Genomic DNA, 22,485 nt, shown 5'->3' with positions numbered 1-22,485 from the left:
TCTGCTTTATCTACAGCACATACTCCTTCAAATAGATTGGTCAAATATGATTTCCCTTTAACAAAGGAAACTATACCTGTTTACCTTGGTCCGAACCAAGTGCCTTTTTGAAACTACTAACATTTCTAACTCAATAAATTGTTTTCCAATGGATTTTCCTTTCACACTTCTGCAATCACTTCTGACCCAGGCCACATTTATTATTTCATTGAGTGAAGTGGAAGGGCGTTCAAAATTGCAACATGCATCATTTAATCTTGACTGCTCCCATTCTGAGGACAAGATAACAGTCTAACTGCCATGTTGAGTATTGAGTCTGTTCATCAAGAATTGATGTGGTTTATACACTGAAAGTACGGGCAATATAGAATACTTTTTTCTCCAGTGACAAAGCAAGGCAATGCCATAGAAACAGCACTTTTTAAGCTGCGGGTTACCAACCCATTTAAGTTTTGGGGAGAAATTGATTGAGGTTAGGCCTAGATGGTGCAGACTGTCAGGATTAATTTCACACTGATTCACCTTTTCTGCTAAGCTTATTTTTAAATGGCCATTTGCTAACTCTTATCCCACCTGTGTTCCAAACACCCCAGACTGTGCTTACAGACTGTTGTTGGGGCACATTTTGATCCCTGCAGACATTGCTATGTAAACTGGATCTGGAGGGTGAAGCCCCCAAAGCTGCAGGACTGGTAGCACATGTACATTCGCAATGTTGTCCCTTCCTGTCCATTCTGAAGAGTTTATCCATCAAGTTTATCTGTCTTGTGACTTCCCTCTTCTAACTTGCCCTGTTTTTTTTTCTATTATTAATGTTTCCTGCTAATCAACATTCTGAGTTCGTAGCAGTGAATTGTAGTGATTTTGATCTTTTCAGAATGATAATATTTGTATTGCGATTACATTGTTCATTATATTATTTCCTGTTTGCTTCTGTTTCACTTTTTTTGCTTTGTATTATTTTCTCTTTTTTTTCCAGAGTGTTTTGATTGACAATGTATCAGCTGCTAAGTTGAACGCAATGCTCCTGCAGTCTGAAGTAATAACTGTAATTCCATTTATGATAATGGGTCTGGGGATTCTCTTTGGTTTGATCTTCATTATACTTGTGTGCACTAGTCGCAATGAGGTTAATGAGGTACGTGTTCATGATGTAAATGAAAAGTGCTCTGATTTTGCTATTCCTTGGTTGCATTCTATTCAAAATGAATCTTTGGTACATAGGGTCTTTATTACCTTGATTTGAATTATTTCTCTTAATTTTAGTTGAGTTTCTGCTTCAGTCTGCTGGCTTGTGCTATTTGCTAATGTCAGATCCGGTGGCATCTGCACTGTACAAATTGTCACCTTTTGTAACTATTGAATCAGTGAGCCAAAACCGCAGGTCCTGTAACATCAGTGAGTACTTGCACAGTTTCATAGTGCAGTAGCTGATTGCCCTGGCCTAAATTTCCACTGATGGATGACATAATATTTGTTGCACATAGTATTTCATTGTAACCCCAACAAACACAACTTGTGCACATTTAACTGAAAATTCAATAAACCAATCAAACACCTCCTCCATCCATTCAGTGGCTGATTTAAAATAAAAAGTTCAAAACCTGTTCAGATGTAAGAAAATAGACAAATGCCTATTTTCAATATGTCTGCATCTGCATTAATTGTGGCACCGTTATGTTGACACCAGTTTTTGTGTGGAAAGATTATAGTTTTGTATTCTCATCTTGCCTGATAAAGCGCTCTTTCAGAGCAAAGACTGATTGCATTACACTATTCCTTAAAGTTGGAGGAAAAAAGCTGTGCTGCTCATATCAATTTGAGGTGTCAGAACTTGGATGGCATTTTGATGAAGGGCATGTTCTTTTCCTCATCCCAGTAGTGAATTTCTCAACATTAGCCATTGAGAAATAGGGAATTTGTGACTCAGTCAACTTGCCTGTGACATTATCAAACATCCCTCTCCAAGTGAAAGCTCTGTATGTGATGGTGTAATAGGAATACAAAAAAAAGGATTTCACCTAGGCACAACAGTATTAAGACACCAGATTTCTTAATAGACCCAATTTAATAATCATTGTCTGATTGTTTATAGATTTCAGGCATTGTTACTGGTGATGCTACAGGCCTACTAATCATAGATATGAGCCAATTTTCAGTGTGCACATTTTAAAATCTGCCATAGCAGCTCAAGAATTTGAGAATAATGTATTTTGAGTGTTGCTTCTTATCCCCACATATTTGACTTTACTTTATCTTTGTCCTAGTCATAAACCTCAGAACAGTGTGGCAGCTTGTTTTTAAAAAAAAACACACACAAGTCAGGCTATTTTTAGTGTGCAGAATGTCATGGTGATGGAGGAGGATTTGTGCAGAAGTTTGGTGACAGAGCTATCTTATTGATTACATCTTTTTAAAATTTTTGATTTAACTGTTATTGAAAGCTATTGTATTTGTCATTTTCCTGTGACTTGAACAGTTTGTCCTTTTAGCCAATCTATAACGTATCTTGCTAAATATAGGATAACATTTAACTTTCACAGGAGATTTAGCCAATCATTCCAGAATGCAAACTTATTGAATTTCTATTTAATGTTTGCAGTTTTTAATTTACAAAACAAGTAGCTTCTTCCATGGACTTGAAGTTTAATGAATTTTTTTTGCATTTCTTTTGAAAGAGTGTAAACAAAAAAATTTTGAAGTTCTTCTGCCATTTGAGCACCAGTACTTTTTAAGAATCTGCATTGTGCAACTTTGTATGATCCACAGGCTCAATTGACCGAAGGTAAAATTAGGATAAGGGCCAGGAGTTAAAATGAACCAAATTTCAGAATGGGTAATACACGCTGGCTGTTCCAGTGATTCCCAGATACCTTGAATGAACAATTTTGATTTTGCTAATCAAAATTAGCATGTTGAATGGAACAAAATTGTCAAAAATTTGAGTATTAGGAAGTTATTGAGGAAGATTCAAAAATTGCCTTGACCAGTTGGCTATTATGAGGTGACAAAGCACCAGTTTTCATTAGCAAAGGGATCAGATGCAGAAGGAACAGAAACAGTGGATTGTTCTGCCTAACTCTGATTTTATTCCCTATATCTGTTTTTCAATACTGGACGTGAGGACAATGCAGATGGTTGGACTAGTGATCTGAGAAAAAGGTGGTGATATCGGTGGGAATTTAATGAGACTGAAATGTCAGTGTGGTGTTCATGACTTACTGTTACTGTAAAAATTCATCTCAATAATTTGTTAAACCTACTCCTAACTGAAATGGCTCCATTCAGTTTTGAATGCACATGTTGATGCATTGTCTGAAGGTGTAATTAAAGCCATAAATCTGTAGCATTTAGACACAGGCCCCAACATGATGGATGAGCTAGATTGTCAGTATGCTATTTTGTTCAATGGAACCAAACACTGTTGCAAATGACATCTAGTAGTGTGAATGCGTTGCCCAGTGTGGCACTCCGCTGTGAATGGACTGCATGATGAACCAGAAGTTCCTGATTTGATTTTTGTTATTTCTCTGATTCCACTTAACACGGCCAGGCCATTCAGGCACTGTGTCTAAGGCAGTTATGGAACTGGACCCCAACATTAATCACTGCCTGTGGAAACAGGAAGGCAATAGAAAGAGTAGGATTAAAGGGAACTTTGAACACCAGACCAACAAAGCAGCTCGTTCCCAGAGCTTGTGGCTGCTGCTTTGTTACTTAAGAGAACGAGTATTTTGCATCAGTGTTTCCTGTGGAAAAGAACATGGAAGATATAAAATGTAGGGAAATAGATGATGACATCTTGAAAAATGACCATATTACAGAGGAGGAAGTGCTGGATGTCTTGAAACACAGAAAAGTGGATAAATCCCCAGAACCTGATCAGGTGTACCCTAGAACTCTGTGGGAAGCTAGCTGGGCCTCTTACTGAGATATTTGTATCATCGATAGTCATAGGTGAGGTGCTGGAAGACTGGAGGTTGGTTAACGTGGTGCCACTGTTTAAGAAGGGCAGTAAGGACAATCCAGGGAACTATCAGCCAGTGAGCCTGATGTCGGTGGTGGGCAAGTTGGTGGAGGGAATCCTGAGGAACAGGGTGTACGTGTATTTGGAAAGACAAGGACTGATTAGGGATCGTCAACATGGCTTTGTGCGTGGGAAATCATGTCTCACAAACTTGATTGAGTTTTTGAAGAAGTAACATAGAGGATTGATGACGGCAGAGCAGTGGACGTGATCTATATGGACTTCGGTAAGGCGTTTGACAGGGTTCCCAATGGGAGACTGATTAGCAAGGTTAGATGTCACGAAATACAGGGAGAACTAGCCATTTGGATACAGGACTGGCTCAAAGGTAGAAGACAGAGGGTGGTGGTGGAAGGTTGTTTTTCAGATTGGAGGCCTGTGACCAGTGGAGTGCCACAAGGATCGGTGCTGGGTCCACTACTTTTCATCATTTATATAAATGATTTAGATGTGAGCATAAGCGGTATAGTTAGTAAATTTGCAGATTACACCAAAATTGGAGGTGTAATGCACAGCGAAGAGGATTACCTCAGATTACAATGGGATCTTGATCAGATAGGCCAATGGGCTGAGAAGTGGATGATGGAGTTTGCTTTAAATAAATGCGAAGTGCTGCATTTTGGGAAAGCAAATCTCAGCAGGACTTATACACTTAATGGTAAGATCCTGGGGAATGTTGATAAACAAAGAGACCTTGGAGTGCAGGTTCATAGTTCCTTTAAAGTGGCGTCGCCAGGTAGGTAGGATAGTGAAGAAGGCATTTGGTATGCTTTCCTTTATAGGTCAGAGTATTGAGTACAGGAGTCGGGAGGTCATGTTGCGGCTGTACAGGATGTCAGTTAGGCCACTGTTGGAATATTACGTGCAGTTCTCGTCTCCTTCCTATTGGAAAGATGTTGTGAAACTTGAAATGGTTCAGAAAATAATTACAAGGATGTTGCCTGGGTTGGAGGATTTGAGCTCTAAGGAGAGGTTGAATAGGCTGGGGCTATTTTCCCTGGAGCGTCGGAGGCTGAGGGGTGACCTTTATAGAAGTTTATAAGATCATGAAGGGCATGGATAGGATAAATAGACAAGGGGTGAGGGAGTCCAGAACTAGAGGGCATAGGTTTAGAATGAAAGGGGCAAGATGTAAAAGAGACCTAAGGGTCAACTTTTTCACGCAGAGGGTGTATGTGTATGAAATGAGCTACCAGAGAAAGTGGTGTAGACTAGTACAGCTGCAATATTTAAAAGGCATCTGAATGGGCACATGAATAGGAAGCATTTGGAGGGATAGGGGCCGGGTGCTGGCAGGTTGGACTAGATTGGGTTGGGATATCTGGTCAGCATGGACGAGTTGGACTGAAGGGTCTATATCCGTGCTGTACATCTGTGACTGAGATGCAAATGAGTAGAGGTAACATTGTTGCAAAAGAAACTATCATCAGCATGACTGTATATATTTTGGGTACAATCCAACAGGGAGGAAAATAAACAATCTTGAGATTACATTGTAAGGAAGCAAAGAATTTAACTTATACAGTGCATAATGTTTCTCATGCACTGGAAGCATTTTATATATTCCCATTATTTTCAAGGTCTTTGAGGAATGTTTCTTGCTCATCAATTGAGGATTAAGATAATGGTTACCTCTAAGCTAATGGTTAACTATTAATCTAAAATTGCAACAAGAGTTCTTTGCTACTTCGTTAAAATATTGGTCAGATATCAGATGAACATCCCGTCAATGATTAACTTCCCTTGTGAAATCCACCAAGGTTCTCCTGAACGTCCAGACTGAGAAAATGGGTTCAGTGCCTAAGCAGGAGCAAGGCTAGTGAAAATTGACCTGGTGGGATAGATAAAGGGAGTTGATAGTGTGGCACTAGAAAAAGCACAGCAATTCAGGTAGCATCCGAGGAAAAGGAGAATCCGTTTCAGGTGGGACCTTCTTCAGGATGGGATGGGAAAGGGAGGTGGGGCTGGGGGAAAGCTAGCTGGGATGGCGATAGGTGGATGCAGGTAGAAGTGATTGTGATAGGTCGGTGGAAAAGAACATGGATAGATAGGGCGGTACTGAGGTTTGATCTGGGATGGAGTCCGGAGACTTGTAAGCTGGTGAATTCAATGTTTTGGTAGTGTGATTTTAGGATCCTGAGGCAGAAGATGAGGTGTTCTTTCTCTAGTGTGTAGGTGGCGGAGGCCCAGAATGGACATGTCATCGGAGGAGTGGGAGGTGGAGTTGGAATGGTTGGCCACCAAAAGGTGGGGTTGGTTGGTGCCTATGGACCAGAGATGTTCCCTGAACCGTTCCATGAGTTTGCACTCTACCTCTCTGACATAGAGGAGAGCAATGGATGCAGTAAATGAGGTTAGAGGGTGTGCAAATACATCTCTGAATTTGGAATGATCCTTTGGGGCCTTGGATGGAGGTGAGGGAGTGGTGTGGGTGCAGGCTAAATGAACAGGCTGAATTTTGGTGACAGAAATCTGAGTTCATTGTAGTTGGGAAAGTTTGCAATTTGTGCTGGAGAAAAGAAACAGTTATATTTATTTTTCCAGTCATATTGGCAGATCCAGTTTATCATCTGATTTTGTTTGATGGATTCCAGCCAGATCTGGTTAGAGATGGGGAAAATCCATTGCATGCCTTAAACCTGACAAGTAAAGATAAGACATATCAGAGGATCAAACAGAATGGGAGAAAATAAGTGTTTTACTGGAGAGTTATACAGATGCACAGCATGGAAACAGAGCCTTTGGTCCAACTCGTCCATGCTGCCTAATTATATTAAATCTAGTCCCTTTTGTCAGCATTTGGCCCATATCCCCCTCAACCCTTCCTATTCATATACCCATCCAGATGCCTTTTAAATGTTGTAATTGTATCAGCCTCCACCACTTCTGGCAGTTCATTCCAGATGTGTACCATCCTCTGAAAAGATTGTGCCTTAGGTCATTTTTAAAATTTTTTTCCCCCTTTTGCCTTAAACCTATGCCCTCTAGTTCTGGACTCCCCCACCCAAGGGAAAAGACCATGTCTATTTACCCTATCCATGCCCTCATGATTTTATAAATTTCTGTACTTCAAATGTGACGGTAAGGGAGTGATAGAGCAAATTGACAGATTTAAAATGACAGCGGAATGCGTAACACAAGTCAGACAGGAGTTTTAAAGTGTATTGGCCAATAACTTGCTGAAGAGTTTATTCAGGAAGAGATGCAGAAAGGGGGTGTGAATGGTACGAAATACAAGGAAGAAATTAGGTATGACCTTATGATTCAAGTCTTAAGATTAGAGAGGCAACCTAGGATGGCAAAGTGGTCATATGTGATGGTAGGAGGAGAGATCACCTGGGAAGGAACTGAACTAGGAGGTGAGTTGTGTTGAAGATGTAAATTACTGTGATTTATCTTTAATTCATGGGCTTTGGAAAGAAAAGAGAGCAGACATGTCAGTGAGGAAGCATTTATCTTCAGGTATTTGTTGGAATGGTCAGTGATGTGCACTTTTTTTTATTCTTGGATTTTTTATAATGTATTCTTTTCCTAAACAGGCATCCGAGGCAGAAAGGACACCCCTTTTGAAACCGTCTTGAAACTTCATGCCAATATTTCTGCAGCCTCGTTGAGTGAAACTATGCAAAGGATACATGTTTGTTTTCTTCCCCATTTTTTGGAATTACCATCGGTTTCAAAGTCTCACAGAGCACTGTCTGTTACCTATAATTTTAAAGTCTACTGACGTGAATAATAAGCTTTCAAGGTTGAGCTTGCAAAATTATACATTGGTATACAACACTACTTCAAGTATCAAATGCAGCTTTTAAAAAATTGAGTAATGATTTAAAAATTGATTTTTAAATGAACTACCCAGTGCAGTTCTGCAGTGTTGACCGCTATGACTTCAGTTTGTAAAGGCGAACTTTTGTAACCAAGCCTTTGCTTCAGATCTGTGTGTGTTATGAAGAAGTATACTGCTATAACAATTTTGAATTTGGCACTCTGAGGTTTTGAATAAGTTTACTTGTGTATATATTGAAGTATATGTAATTTAGCTCATTTTGACTTTAATGAGAATGGCCACAGGCTGGGTCCTTTCTTCTGTTTAGAGCGATCTAGTTTGTTTAGGACCCTTACCCCTACATTTTTCTTTCTTTCTCTCCCATCCCTTTGCTGCATTCATATTTATTTCTGCACTTGCCAAATGGACTGCTAAGTATTTTGTAAATACACCTCTTGTGATTATGGCAAAGAGTTATGTTGCTGCAGTCAAGAAAATCAAAGTATTTATTAAATTCTGTGGAAAAATGGTTTTATTCATATTTTGCTCATTTGGGGGAAGAAAGAAGGTAGTCAAATTAATGAAGAATGTCAGTACCAAACAATATTCTATCTCTACATATGAATTTGGACTTGGTTGGTTTCTCTGTGTACTCTTTGCCTTTTAATGCACTCCAGACATCATCATCAGCTCAGCTGTTTAAGATTTTATTCAGAATGTAATAGAAAAGGTATGAGGAAGGACATAGTGTTATTTACACACCCCTCCCTCTTATTCCTGTGTTTTGTATTCTGGCGAATCCACTAGTGGCACTCAGGACAGTTTACTGTTCACATTACCACTTGCATATTCAGTGTAACGTCGAGTGATTTGGTATGCCACAATTCATTATTAAATATTTGTGTATTTAATAAAGCAATCTAAGGATCCAAGTTACACTGTGTCAAATTAATATTTTGTATGACATGTTAGCTTGTTTACTAGCTTGGTTAATAATCAAGTTAACATCCACTATTGACTCCACCCCAGCAACTGTACTTACCAATAGTATGTCATGGTTAAATTTCTTAAATCTGCCTTCTGTGTTCAGGCCAATAATGTGATGCTAAGCACTGTCCAAAACATGATCTAAATTTTCAAGGAAGTAACCATGATTGTCTGTATAGAACAGGTCTTACTCTGCTTCACACTGTATACCAAGTAGTGTACTTTGTATATATTTTTTGTATGGATTGAAATGTTTTAGATAATTTTGTTTTTTTAAAAATAAGCACAACACAAACACTTCATAGCATTTTGTGACATACTGACCCATGTTTGGCATTGCAGAATGTGTGTAATTGTAATGTTTCCAAAATATTAATAAAGTATGCTATTCAATTTGTGGTACTTTAATCACAAAAATATGTCTGTACAATTTCGCTGTATAAGATCATCCAGTGAGTTTGGCAAATCAGCAATATCCATGGTATGTGTTAGAATCGCTTAGTTGTAGTGGCCTCAGGTAACTTTATTACACCAGTATTCATGTTCTGTGGCTAGAGATTTCATTGACTGTCAGGGAAGTGAAGTGGTTTTGCATCCACAGATCATTTTTAGGAGAGTGAAAATGAGTAGTTTCCAAAACATGATTACATCTAAATAGTGATGATTGGAGCCTCGTGTCCACTGGGTTAGGCTGAGACTGTTTGTAATGAACATAGTGAAATCCTGCAAGGGAAGAAACATTCATATTGTATTGGTTCACATATTTTAACCAACTTTATTTGACCAAGCTGTTCTATATATTCTCAGGGTTGGTTATCAGTGCTTCAGTATATACCTCAAATATCTTTTCATTGGAACACTTGTATACTAATCCAGGAAGGAAACATGAGAAAAGTTATTAATCGAAAGGACTGAGAGAAGGGAGGGGTACAAATATTTGATAGTGTAGAACAGTCGATGGTATTGATGAAAACAAACTTGGTGGACAGATGTCATACCAAATTTCAAAGGGGACAATAATTTGAATTGTGTGGTGCACTCAGTACCAGAGATATGGGTTTGATTCCAGCCTTGGGCGACTGTCAGTGTGGAGTTTGCACATTCTCCCTGTGTCTGTGTGGGTTTCCTCTGCATTCTCTGATTTCGACCCACAATCCAAAGATCTACAGGTTAGGTGGATTGGCCAAGCTAAATTGTCCATGATGTCCAGGGATGTGCAGGCTAGGTGGGTTAGCCAGGGAAATGCAGGGCTACTAGGTTAGGGTAGGGGATGTGTCTGGGTGGACGGCTGCTCTTTGGAGGGGCAGTGTGGACTCAATGAGTCAAATGGCCTGCTTCCACGCTGTGTAGAGATTCTATGATAAAAAATAATTGGGTGCTGATAGATTTATTTTGCCTGCAAGGGACTGTGCCCTGTGCTTGATCGCCTGCATCTTCTAAAATATTTCAGTGAGTCATGTTGCGAGCTCTATCTTCAATTAGCTGTTCATGCAATTCTTTTCATACTCTGGATTATTCAGTTAATTTCACCTGTATTTAGATGGAAAATGGTGGCCTTAGGGTATTTTATAAGTTTGCATGATATACAGCAAGCAATGACTTGTTTGGGGTCGCCCTTATCCCATAAGCTAGCCTTGTGTCATATTTTGGCATCAAGCCTGCATGACTAGCAAATAGCTCAAGCCCTACTTATGAGATTGATGTTAAAGCCAATCTTGTATCACACAATGCTATAGGAATTTGTGTATCTATTGACTGGAGTTGGCTGGCAGGTGTACTACTGCAGGCAAATCCAGCCATCTGGAGTGAAGAGTATGAATTAGAGTCACTGTATATCCCAATAATTGGATCAAATCACACTGTCCTTTCAGATGGTGACAGCAAATAGAGTATTGACTGTGCTCGTAGAATTCCAATAGGACCAACTTTTTCCTTCATCTTTAAATTTGGTGCTACCAGGCTGTTTGGCTGCAAGACAATGTAAAATTAGAATATGCAAATGTATACAATTTAACAAACTCCATCAGTTCACTTTCAATGCATATTATTCCAATGCCCTGAGTGTGCCTGAAGTGAAAAAATGTAATGTACTGTGCCTCCGCTGAGCAGAAATACAGTATTTTCCTTCATGGTCATTGGTCAAAATTGTGTGGGTGCAGGAAGAAACAAAGTCTTGACTATCCAGGAACACCTCCATATATAAACAAACTAATTCCTGGAACCCTTAAACTACTCCAGCATGTAAGATTTTGAAGGATAGATTTCATACTCCATTTAAAATTTTGGTAGTTAATCAATATTAATAGATCAATATTAAGCTTCAATGCTGAGATATGAAAAAGTATAAAACTGTATACAGTATAGCCTGAACATTTCAGTATGTGACTTATTAACATCTAGAGATCAACAAGACCAGTTGGTCCATTGGTTTTTGACCTCTGGTTTTCCTATCTGCCACAAACAAAATAGATTTTGTAACCCAAGATTTTCTTTGTTTCTCCCATGTTGTATTTTCTTGAGGATGCCAAGTTTAAAAACATGCTCTAAACCTTCTGCCATGGTGTTAAAATTAATTTACTGGCAAAACTGCCATTGTTAATACTGTTATGCTTTGTAGATTATATGTCTACTTAATGTGTGTTAAAATCTATTTCTTGGAATTTTACAAATTTTTTAATCTAAACAAAATTTAGTAAGTGTGGGAATAGTACTTGAATACATACGTATCCTGAATTTCACAGTAATTGGTGATGCATTCAGAGTCCACCCTGCAAGTTGCACCAATGGGTCTCTGAGTAATCCAGCGCCAAAGCATTGATCTCTTAATCCGCTGAACTAATGGTTTCTGGTTGTCAGAAATTGGAACCAACTGGATCTACAAATAATTGTATTTTACATATTTTAGTGTCAACACTCAATTCTATTCAATGAACTCTACATGAGAAACTTTTTCACTGGAAATGTTTTAATCCTTTTACTGAGATTTGCAAATCTGTCTGTTTACAAATTAATTTTCTGTCAAGTAATTGCATTAATTTTGTTGAGAAATCATGGAAATTATTCAACAGATTATGACCATTTATCAGATTTTAATATTACATTCCTGGTTAACAAACATTTTCCATGTGAACATGCTTGAAAGCTTTCAATATTTTGACTAGTCGAAATAATAAATCATATCATTGAGTTCATGCAACTAATGATAAATTTGGCAACCCAGCAGACTGTTTACTTTCCATCCAAAGGACCAGTTTGAGAAACTCAGGTGTAGCACCATCTATAGAGGGGAAAACAGTAAATGTTTTAAGTCCAGTGACTCCAGCATCATAAGACTTTGTATATAAAAGTAATGTTGCTTTGCCTAAACTCTTCCAAAGCACTTAACAAGGTTAACTTGTCTATTAACCCTGGTGATTTAATCAATTTGGGCATGGAAAATAAAGGGGGAGAAAGACTTCATGAAGGGAAGAGGTACTTAAATTCCTTTTTAAAAGAAGGCTAGGATTTCAATTGTACATGTCCCATGAATTCTGTTTCTAAAACTTCTCCACCTTTTTGACCTTACTTCCTCAAGTCTTGGTTCGATTAAACATCCTTTTCTTTCCCCCTTCTCCATTTTAAACTGCGTGAAAAAGTTTGATTAGACAGCCTCTGGGGTACTGTGTGCAGTTTTGGTCTCTAACAGAAAGGATATTATTGCCGTAGACTGAAAGCAATATGCACCAGACTTGTTCCCATGATAGCAGGCATATCCTGTGAAGTGAGTTTGGGCAGTCTGGGCCTGTGTTTCAGGTTCTGAAGAAAGAGAGATGTTCTCATTGAAACTTCGAATACTTAAAGGGATATTTCGGACAGTTGAAGGTAGGATTTTTCTTTTAACTCTGCTTGTGAGTCTGGCCCGGGATTGAGAATATTTTAATCAGACAATGGTGAACCTTTGGAATTCTCTGCCGTAGAGGACTCTGGAAGCTCAATCTTCGATATGTTTAAAGTAGAGGTTAATTTTTCATTATCAGTGGCATACAGGGCTATGGAGGTAGATGAGGTAAGTGTTCAATAGCCATGTTCATTTGCTGTATGAGCTGGAAGGTTCATGTTCAGACATTTCATCACCGTACCAGGTAACATCTTCAGTGAGCCTCCAGCTAAAGCATTGCTGATGATTCCTGCTTTCTATTTATATGTTTGGATTGGTGATCTCATTTCCTGTGGTGGTCATTTCCTATGGTGATGTGATTTCCTATGGTGATGTCATTTCCTGTTCTTTTTCTCAGTGGGTGGTAAATCAGGTCCAAGACACGCACTAGTATCCTTACATACAGATGAGGAAGGACACCACTTCAACTGGGACAACACATCCATCCTAGAACAAGCCAAACAGAGACACACAGGAGAATTCCTAGAGGCATGGCATTCCAACCGGAACTCCATCAACAAACACATTAACTTGGACCCAAATTACCACCCCCGAGGGAAAAAAAACAGGAAATGACCATAGAAAATGACATCTGCAACCCAAAGAAACCCAAACATAAATAGAAAGCAGGAATCACCAGCAGTGCTCCATCTGGAGGCTCACTGAAGATGTTACCTAGAATGGTGATGAACCTTTCAGCTCTCACAAGCAAACCTCCATCCTTAATTGTACATGTTCATGTCAAGCCCAGACATCCAGTAACTCTAGTCTAACTATTTGCTTTTATCAATTTCTGGAAACTTATTCCTTTGAAAGTTGCAAGGGTTCAGAAATGATTTACAAGGATGTTGCCAGGATTGGGCGGTTTGAGCTATAGGGAGAGGTTGGGACTATTTTCTCTGGAGCATCAGAGGCTGAGGGATGACCTTAGAGGTTTGTAAAATCATGAGGGAGAATAGCCAAGGTATTTTTCCCAGAGGTAAGTGGAGTCCAAACCTAGAGGGCATAGGTATGAAGTGAAGAGGAAAGATTTTTTAAAAAGACCTAAAGGGCAACTTTTGCATGCAGAGGGTGGTGAGTGTATGGAATGAGCTGCTAGAGGAAGTGTTGGGCAAGCAGAAGGCTGGAAGAACATAGCAAGCCAAGCAGCGTTAGGAGGTGGAGAGGTCAACGTTTCACGTGTAACCCTTCTTCAGGACGACTCTACCTCCTGCTACGTGGCTTGCTGTGTTTTTCCAGCCTCCTGCTTGTCTACCATGGATTCCAGCATCAGCTGTTTTTTTTTATTTGTAACAGGGGAAGTGGTGGAGGCTGGTGCAATTACCATATTTAAAAGGCATCTGGATATGTATAGGAAAAGGAAGGGTTCAAAGGGAAATAGGCCAAATGCTGGTAAATGGTTATGTAGGATATCACATCAGCATAGATAAGTTGGACCAAAGGGTCTGTTTGCATGCTGTATAGCTCTATGACTCTATGGTAAAACGCAGGGAAGACTAAAGCCTTAACTTCATTCCTAGTGTGATGTTTCAACCTTTAGGGCTGTTGGAACATTCATCAATGCTTAGTAATCTCTAAATACTTAAGTGTTGTGATGGTTCCTCATCTACACTTTCAGGCAGGGGGTTTCCAAATTGTACCACCCTTTGAGTGAAATGAATGCCTCCTTAAATTCCCTCTAACCATCCTGTCCTTTTACCTTAAGTCTATGTTCCTGGTTATTGAAAAGTATAGCGGGTCTAAGGAGCTTGATCAATGCCTTGACTAATGAAAGGTTAATTTCGAATATACCATCTAATTGTTTTATCTGCTCGGCTGCCTTCCACGATTTGTGGATATGTAAACCTGGCCCTTCTGATCGTCTGCACTGCCTCGGGTCATACCATTCATAGTGTACTCCTTTGCCCTTGTTCCTTCATCCTCCCAAAGTGCATCACGTCTCATTTTGCAGAATTAAATTCCATGTGCCATCAGACCAGCACCCTCTACATCCATCCTGTCGTCTATAGTTTTCCTCCTCACTATTACACTACCAAGCGTCTTGTCATCTGCAAACTTCTTGATCAAGCTCCTTAGACCTGCTATACCTTTCCAGGGCCACAGTTTTCCACTCTGATCTCCAGCATCAGATATTCCGCCGAACTGCGAGTGCAACTTTCTGGGACGCAGTTCGAGGTTTCCTATCTGACCGGACGTAAACCCTTGTTGAACTACAGTTTGTCATCCTACTCGGTCGAATGGGGTACTCATTTTTCCGCCTGTTGTTTCAAATGATTGAAATGAGAGTTACTGAGGTTTGTGAGTCGTCCTTTTATTTTAAAAGTAGTTCCTTACCGTCATGCTGGAAATTAATAGGAGCATCCCTGTAACTGCAAGCACCTTGTTCAGCTGAGCCCTCATGCTGTCTCCTGCTCCCAGTGCAAGCTGTCAGGGTTCTGAACCGCTCAACTATTTATTGTTTATTATCCTATCACCTGATCGGCACGAAGGAAGGCAGGCTCTCCCTGAACAGGAGCTGTGCAAAGGGCAACAAAATTTTCAATGTATAATTTCAGTTACATCACACTAAATTTTTGCAATAGATTCTGTGTGTTAGGATTGAGCCCTCCACTATCACCTGATGAAGGAGCGTTGCTCCGAAAGCTAGTGTGCTTCCAATTAAACCTGTTGGACTATAACCTGGTGTTGTGTGAGTTGTAACTTTGTCCGGGAAAAGACCTTGTTCTGGATTCAGGCATATTACTCGAAGAGCTCGAGTTTGAAAGACGGAGCGGCACCTGCACTCCCCCAGGACTGTGTGACCCTAGATTGCACAGAATAGTAACAGGGCAGGCCATTCGGTCCATCGTACCAGCACCGGTTCTGTTTCCTAGTTCCAATCTCCTGCCTATTCCCCATCTCTAGCTCTGGATGCCTTGCTTGTCTGCTTTACCTGTGCCCGAAACATTTCTTCAAAAAACAAGCATTGCTGTGTTCTTCTCCAATTTTTGATAATGGCTCTGAGGCCAATCCCTTTCGCCTCACAGAAATTAACTCATCCTCAATTGATTTTACACAAGTTCAGCCGCCAAATCAGACATAGAGCAAATTAAACGAATGACCAATTAAATTATTGGGGGTGAATTTCTTCAAATGGAAACTTCCACTTTGACATGAGTGGAGAGAGCCCTCATCTCAAGCTCTGAGTAATGGAAAGCACCTCTAATAGAAGAACAGTCCCTCAATACTGTTTTTGTTAAATTATGTTGAGCCCGAAGTGAAGATGGCAGGACACTGGCTTCTCAAACTGCTGCAATCCATTTGGCCAAAACGTCATTAGGGAGGAAGTTCCAGGATTTTGACCCAGTGGAACAGAATAAATACGACCTTTTTCCAAGTCAGGATGGTGAATGGCTTGAAGGGGAGCTAACAGATATTTACAGCACTAAAGATTTTGTTTAAAAACTGGAGTAGCTTGAATCTGTAGATTTCTGATTTATAGGACAGAGGACTTATCACCAAGCCAAACTGACACCGAGGTAACAGAGCTTGAAATACAAGTTTACCTTAAGTGGGAAAGCAAACAGTGTTCTGGTTTGATCCATCCAGTCTATTTCATAGAATGTCTATCAAAGGTCATCTCATTATTTCCTCAAAAGTGCAAATTGCATTTAAAAACAAAACAAAAAGTCTTCTGTTTCATTGTTGGGCCACAGGAACCCATTTTGAAAATGTCTGTTTCCTCTTAGGCAGTCCCTTGATTTACTTATTTTCCAGTCACGTGAGCACTGAGGTGTCTAAACAGTTTAATACAGGATCTTCAAACATGGTCCCAATTAGGGTACATTGAGTTTGCTGAACCGGCTGGGTGGGACGCTTGAGTTTTCACGCATTTTCCAGTTTTTTTACTTGTTCTTCATCTAGCCCAGTTGAAGATGCTCCAAATGTAATTTATGCTCCTAATTGGATGCTACCGCTCCAAATTGTTCTGTCTTAGATGTGAGATTCCTACGTAATGCTGGGAATAATGCATCTTTAGATAGTACAACCTGCTGCGACCGAGCGTTGTTGGTGGAGAATACTCTAACAGACTTCTGACTTGTAGATAATGGAGAAGAGGTTCATGAGATGAATTACTAACCAGTGTATTCCTAGGCTCTGAATTGCTCTTGTGGTCACTATGTTTATGTGGCGAGGCCAGATGGGTTTCTGATCAATAGTAACCCCCAGAATGTTGATAGTAGGGGATTCAGTGATGGTAACACCTTTGAATTTCAAGCGGTGGTGATTAGATTGTCTTTTATTGGTGCTGGTCATAGCTTGGCATTTGCAAGCTTCCTGATGCCTCTGATGCTACCTGATTCCTCTGCTCCTTGGATGCAGCCTGACTGGCTGTGCTTTCCCAGCACCACACTTTTTGACTCATCAGCCCAAGCTTGGATATGATTCATACTTGATATATTTGAACAGTGACTGCTTCAATATCTGCTGAGATGAACATTGTGCAATCATCTGCAAACATCCCCACTTCAGACCTTATAATGGAGGGAAGGTCATTTATGAAGCAGCTGAAGATGGTTGAGCCTAGGATACTACCTGATGAACTCCTGCAAAGATATCCTGGAGCTGACATGACTGACTTCCAACAACTAAACCATCTTCCCATGTGTCAGGTGTGACTCCAAACATTACAGAGTTTGCCCCTCTAATACCCACTCATTCTAGTTTGGTAAGGCTCCTTGATGCCACACTCAATTGAGTGCCAATTTGATGTCAAAGGCTGTCACTCTAACCTCACCTCTGGTATTCAGCTTTTTGTCCATGACTGAACCAAAGTTGTAATGAGATCAGGACCACGTGCTGATAGCTCTATTGATGACACCTTCCATCACTTTACTGATAATTGAGAGTAGATTGATGAGGCAGTAATAGGCCACGTTAAATGGATTTGTCTTGCTTTTTACATACAAGACACAACTGAGCAATTGTCCACATTGGATAGATGCAATTGTTGTAACTTAATGGAGGAGCTTGGCTAGCGGAGTGGCAAGTTCTAGAGAATAAGTTTTCAGCAGTATTGCAGTATTGTTCGGGTCCACAGCCTATGCAATTTCCAGTGTTTCCAACCATTTCTTGATATCACACTGACTGAACTAAATTGGCTGAAGATTGGTATCTGTGATGCTGGGGAATACTGGAAGAGGCTGAGATAGATCATCCACTCGACATTTCTGGCTGAAGATTGCTGCGAATACTTCAGCCTTATCTTTTGCACTGGTTTGCTGGACTATTCCATCATTGAGATCAGGATACTTGTGCAGCCTCCTCCTCCAGTGAGTTACTTAATTCTCCACCAACATTCACAACTGGATGTTGCAGGACTGTAGAGCTTGGATCTGACCCATTGATTGTTTCCATGCTTAGCTCACTTGCTGCTTAGGCACACAAGTAGTCCTTCACCAGATTGACACCTTACTTTTAGGAATGCATCATGCTGTTCTTGGCATGCCCTCCTGCACTCTTCACTGAACCACGGTTGATCCCTGGCTTGATGGTAATGGTGGATTGGGGCCTATATCAGGCCACAAGGTTGCAGATTGTATTGGGAGTACAATGCAACTACTGTTGATGACCCACAGCACCTCATTGGTGCCCAGTCTTGCATTGCTAAATCTGCCTTGTCTGCCTAGCACAGTGATAGTGCCACACAACATGGTGCAGGTTATTCTTAATGTGAAGACAGGACATGGTCTCCACAAGAGCAGTGAGGTAGTCACTCTGGGGGGTTGGGAGTCACGGCTGGGGCAGTGTTGTGTGGACCTTTATCTTAACGATGTTTAGCCTAAGCTCCATTTTCCTATATGCCTCATTATTATGACACAAGGTACACCCATCTGCTCATTTAAACCCGTCACACAGAGAAGCTCCCCTCGCACCATAATCCTTTAAATTTTGACAGGCAAAAAACTATCCCAGATGTCGCTATTTAAAGTAAAAATTAACAATTTTATTCTTTAAGTCCAACAGAGAACATTAAAATCGGCATTGACAACTCCTTTCTCTTCAACCTATCTTTTACCTCCCACTCCACAATACTGGTCCAATAAAAATAAAAACTCCAATTAAGATCTAAAAAAAAAATCACATTTCAAAACCAGCCATTGATTCTCCTTTGTAGATTTTCCTCTGTATTTTCCTGGGTCATCTTTTTGGTCTCCTGCTACACAACTTTCTTATGGACAGGAACCTTTCACAGAGCTATTTGGCTAGTAGTCTGTTTTTGTTGGTGCGTTTTGCAGTTCTTCCCCCAACTGTTCAAAATGTCCAATTTTCTACCCCAAAACATTGGATCATTTCATTGGTTTGATGTCATCCCACACAGTAAAATTCAAATTCGATTGGATTTTGATATCTGGGGCATAATTTAAACTGATTGGCCAAATTTGAATTTGTTTCTGTTCCATACCAATGCAACTCCAGCTATTTTTTTCAACCAAATGTTACATTTCTAAATTGTTGAGCACACTCTATGCTTTCAGTCAGTTCTTGCTAGTTTCCTCTCTCTCTCAAAGGTACACTACACACCTACATCTTCATAACACTTATGAATACATCAATGGTTCTTGCACACATACAAGTACTCTGCAGCTTGATGGCAGAGATTGAGCTAGGGTTGGTTCTGAATTGGAGATAGGTTGAATAGTTTCCTGTTTTGTCCTATACATTTGTTCTACTCCTGTCGAAAGCTTCATGAAGATGTGGAGAAGTATTGTGGTAAGGAAGATGGAGAAAAACATTGGTGTGATAACACTACCTTACTTGGCCTCAGTTGCATACGCATTGTGGATCCATTGGTCAGGTTCACAGCCTGGATGTTGTCCTGCGGAAGTGGATGATGGTGATGAATTTCGGCAGGCAACAAAACTTGTGGAGCACATTCAACAGTCTCTCCTGCTTGGCAGAGTCAAAGGGCCCTTGTGAGGTTCAAAAAAGCTATGTATCTTTGCAATTAGCTTGGTTTTGCCTTGACCTGAAAATCATGTCCACCTTGTCTCTTGATGGATGGACTCTGCTGGGAGCTTTTCAAACCTTGGGAAGAGGTGTTCAAAGAGGATTTTTGACATACCTTGACTGTGTCAGACAGGTGGGAGATCCCTCTGTAGTTCCTGCAATCAATCGTATCTCCCTTCTTGAAAATGGTCACAACTACAACGTGAGACTGATTATGATTCTAAACAAGAATCTTACAGCTTCATCATGATGAACTCTACGAACCTTAAAATTCCAATTAACTCGGACTTTGTTTACAAAATTTAATTTGTAACCAAGTTAAAAATCAGACAATACCACATTATAGGTAAAAACAATGACTGCAGATGCTGAAAACCAAATACTGGATTAGTGGTGCTGGAAGAGCACAGCAGTTCAGGCAGCATCCAACGAGCAGCGAAATCAACGTTTCGGGCAAAAGCCCTTCATCAGGAATAAAGGCAGTGAGCCTGAAGCATGGAGAGATAAGCTAGAGGAGGGTGGGGGTGGGGAGAGAGTAGCATAGAGTACAATGGGTGAGTGGGGGAGGAGATGAAGGTGATAGGTCAAGGGGGAGAGGGTGGAGTGGATAGGTGGAAAAGAAGATAGGCAGGTCGGACAATTCAAGGAGACAGTAACTGAGCTGGAAGTTTGAAACTAGGATGAGGTGGGGGAAGGGGAAATGAGGAAGCTGTTGAAGTCCACATTGATGCCCTGGGGTTGAAGTGTTCCGAGGCGGAAGATGAGGTGTTCTTCCTCCAGGCGTCTGGTGGTGAGGGAGCGGCGGTGAAGGAGGCCCAGGACCTCCATGTCCTCGGCAGAGTGGGAGGGAGAGTTGAAATGTTGGGCCACGGGGCGGTTTGGTTGATTGGGTCGTAGGGGGGTGTGGACTTGACCAGGTAGTCGCAGAGGGAAACGGTCTTTGCGGAAGGCGGAACGCCATTAGCCATGTGGCTGACGCAGCTACCACCCCCACGCTGAGTGATGATGTCACTTCCGCCCACATCATGGCCACTCCCACAGCCACTTCCAGCCCTCACATCATCGCTGATGCCACATGCTCAGTGACTCCCGCCACCCCTACTGCCATGATCACCACCACTTCCGCCTCCACCAGCGCCACTCACCTGCATTCTGCTGATACGCCCCCCACAGACCCCACTGTCACTATCCCCACACCCCAGAACCCCGAGGGGAACATCACCCCAGCTCATGCCTCCACCCCCATTCCCCTCACCATCACACCCACTCCAGGTACTGGCTCCGACCCCACTCCCAGCTCTACACCCACACCAGATCCCAGCTCCCGGCCCTGCCGAGTTTTCACCATCCCTCCAGACCTCCCCCTCACTGAGGACGAACGATCAGTCCTCAGCAAAGGACTCACCTTCATCCCCCTCCGTCCACGCATCAATGAATTTAATACACGACGTGACATCGAACAATTCTTCCGTCGCCTCCGCCTCCGACCTTACTTTCACAATCAGGACTCCCGCCCACCTTCCGAGGACCCCTTCGCCCATCTCCAACACACTGCATCCACCTGGACACCCCTCGCTGGCCTATTACCTGCCCTCGACCTCTTCATTTCCAACTGCCGCCGGGACATTAACCGCCTCAACCTGTCGTCCCCCCCTCCCCACTCCAACCTCTCACCCTCACAACGCGCAGCCCTCCAATCCCTCTGCTCCAATCCCAACCTCACCATCAAGCCAGCGGATAAAGGGGGCGCAGTGGTAGTCTGGCGCACTGACCTCTACACCGCCGAAGCCAAACGCCAACTCGAGGACACCTCTTCCTACTGCTCCCTCGACCATGACCCCACCCCCCATCATCTCCCAGACCATACAGAACCTCATCACCTCAGGAGATCTCCCACCCACAGCTTCCAACCCCGCACTGCCCGGTTCTACCTCCTTCCCAAGATCCACAAGCCTGACCACCCTGGCCGACCCATTGTCTCAGCATGCTCCTGCCCCACTGAACTCATCTCTACCTACCTTGACACTGTCCTATCCCCCCTAGTCCAGGAACTCCCCACATACGTTCGAGACGCCACCCACGCCCTCCACCTCCTCCAAGACTTCCGTTTCCCCGGCCCCCAACGCCTTATCTTCATCATGGATATCCAATCCCTCTACACCTCCATTCGCCATGACCAGGGCCTCCAAGCCCTCTGTTTTTTCCTCTCCAGACGTCCCCAACAGTACCCTTCCACTGACACTCTCATTCGTTTGGCCGAACTGGTCCTCACCTTAACAATTTCTCCTTTGAATCCTCCCACTTCCTCCAGACCAAAGGCGTAGCCATGGGCACACGTATGGGCCCCAGCTATGCCTGTCTCTTTGTTGGCTATGTAGAACAGTTGATCTTCCGTAATTACACCGGCACCACTCCCCACCTCTTCCTCCGCTACATTGATGACTGCATTGGCGCCACCTCGTGCTCCCGCGAGGAGGTTGAGCAATTCATCAACTTCACCAACACATTCCACCCTGACCTTAAATTTACCTGGACTATCTGACACCTCGCTCCCCTTCCTGGACCTCTCCATCTCCATTAGTGACGACCGACTTGACACTGACATTTTTTACAAACCCACTGACTCCCATAACTACCTGGATTACACCTCTTCCCACCCTATCTCTTGCAAAAATGCCATCCCGTATTCCCAATTTCTCCGCCTCCGCCGTATCTGCTCCCATGAGGACCAGTTCCACCATAGGATACACCAGATGGCCTCCTTCTTTAGAGACCGCAATTTCCCTTCCCACGTGGTTA

The 22,485-nt window shown here is 41.9% G+C and overlaps 2 protein-coding genes across 3 annotated transcripts in view; one reads left to right on the top strand and one right to left on the bottom strand.

Moving 5' to 3' along the window:
• Positions 1-9,173, top strand: part of LOC140455550 (lysosome membrane protein 2-like) — a 69,001-nt gene extending 59,828 nt beyond the window's left edge. For both annotated transcript variants that reach the window (XM_072550578.1, XM_072550501.1), the window contains 2 exons: positions 980-1,138; positions 7,567-9,173. In XM_072550578.1, coding sequence (XP_072406679.1) covers positions 980-1,138; positions 7,567-7,608 — 201 coding nt within the window. In that variant the 3' untranslated portion in view covers positions 7,609-9,173. The remainder of the gene's footprint in view (positions 1-979; positions 1,139-7,566) is intronic.
• LOC140456053 (liver-expressed antimicrobial peptide 2-like) lies at positions 9,169-15,139 on the bottom strand. Its single transcript, XM_072550708.1, has 3 exons — positions 15,031-15,139; positions 11,504-11,655; positions 9,169-9,503 (listed from the first exon to the last, which is right to left on the bottom strand). Exons 1-3 carry the CDS (start codon positions 15,094-15,096, stop codon positions 9,467-9,469), a joined length of 255 nt encoding a protein of 84 aa, XP_072406809.1. The 5' UTR covers positions 15,097-15,139; the 3' UTR covers positions 9,169-9,466.
• Positions 15,140-22,485: the final 7,346 nt, after the last annotated feature.

This window comes from Chiloscyllium punctatum, chromosome 1, assembly GCF_047496795.1.
Source record: "Chiloscyllium punctatum isolate Juve2018m chromosome 1, sChiPun1.3, whole genome shotgun sequence".
Lineage (NCBI taxonomy): Eukaryota > Metazoa > Chordata > Chondrichthyes > Orectolobiformes > Hemiscylliidae > Chiloscyllium > Chiloscyllium punctatum.
Note: the sequence above shows the minus strand (reverse complement) of the source record. Positions and strands in the feature narration are given on the sequence as shown.

Excerpts from the sequence above, each read along its gene's own strand:
- LOC140456053 (XM_072550708.1), bottom strand. The coding sequence starts at position 15,096 with ATGAGGGCTCAGCTGAACAAGGTGCTTGCAGTTACAGGGATGCTCCTA. Across the intron at positions 11,656-15,030 it reads TATTAATTTCCAGCATGACG|ATCCAGTTGGTTCCAATTTC; the intron begins GTAAGGAACTAC and ends AATTATTTGTAG. Across the intron at positions 9,504-11,503 it reads TACTGTGAAATTCAGGATAC|GATTTCACTATGTTCATTAC; the intron begins GTATGTATTCAA and ends CTTCCCTTGCAG.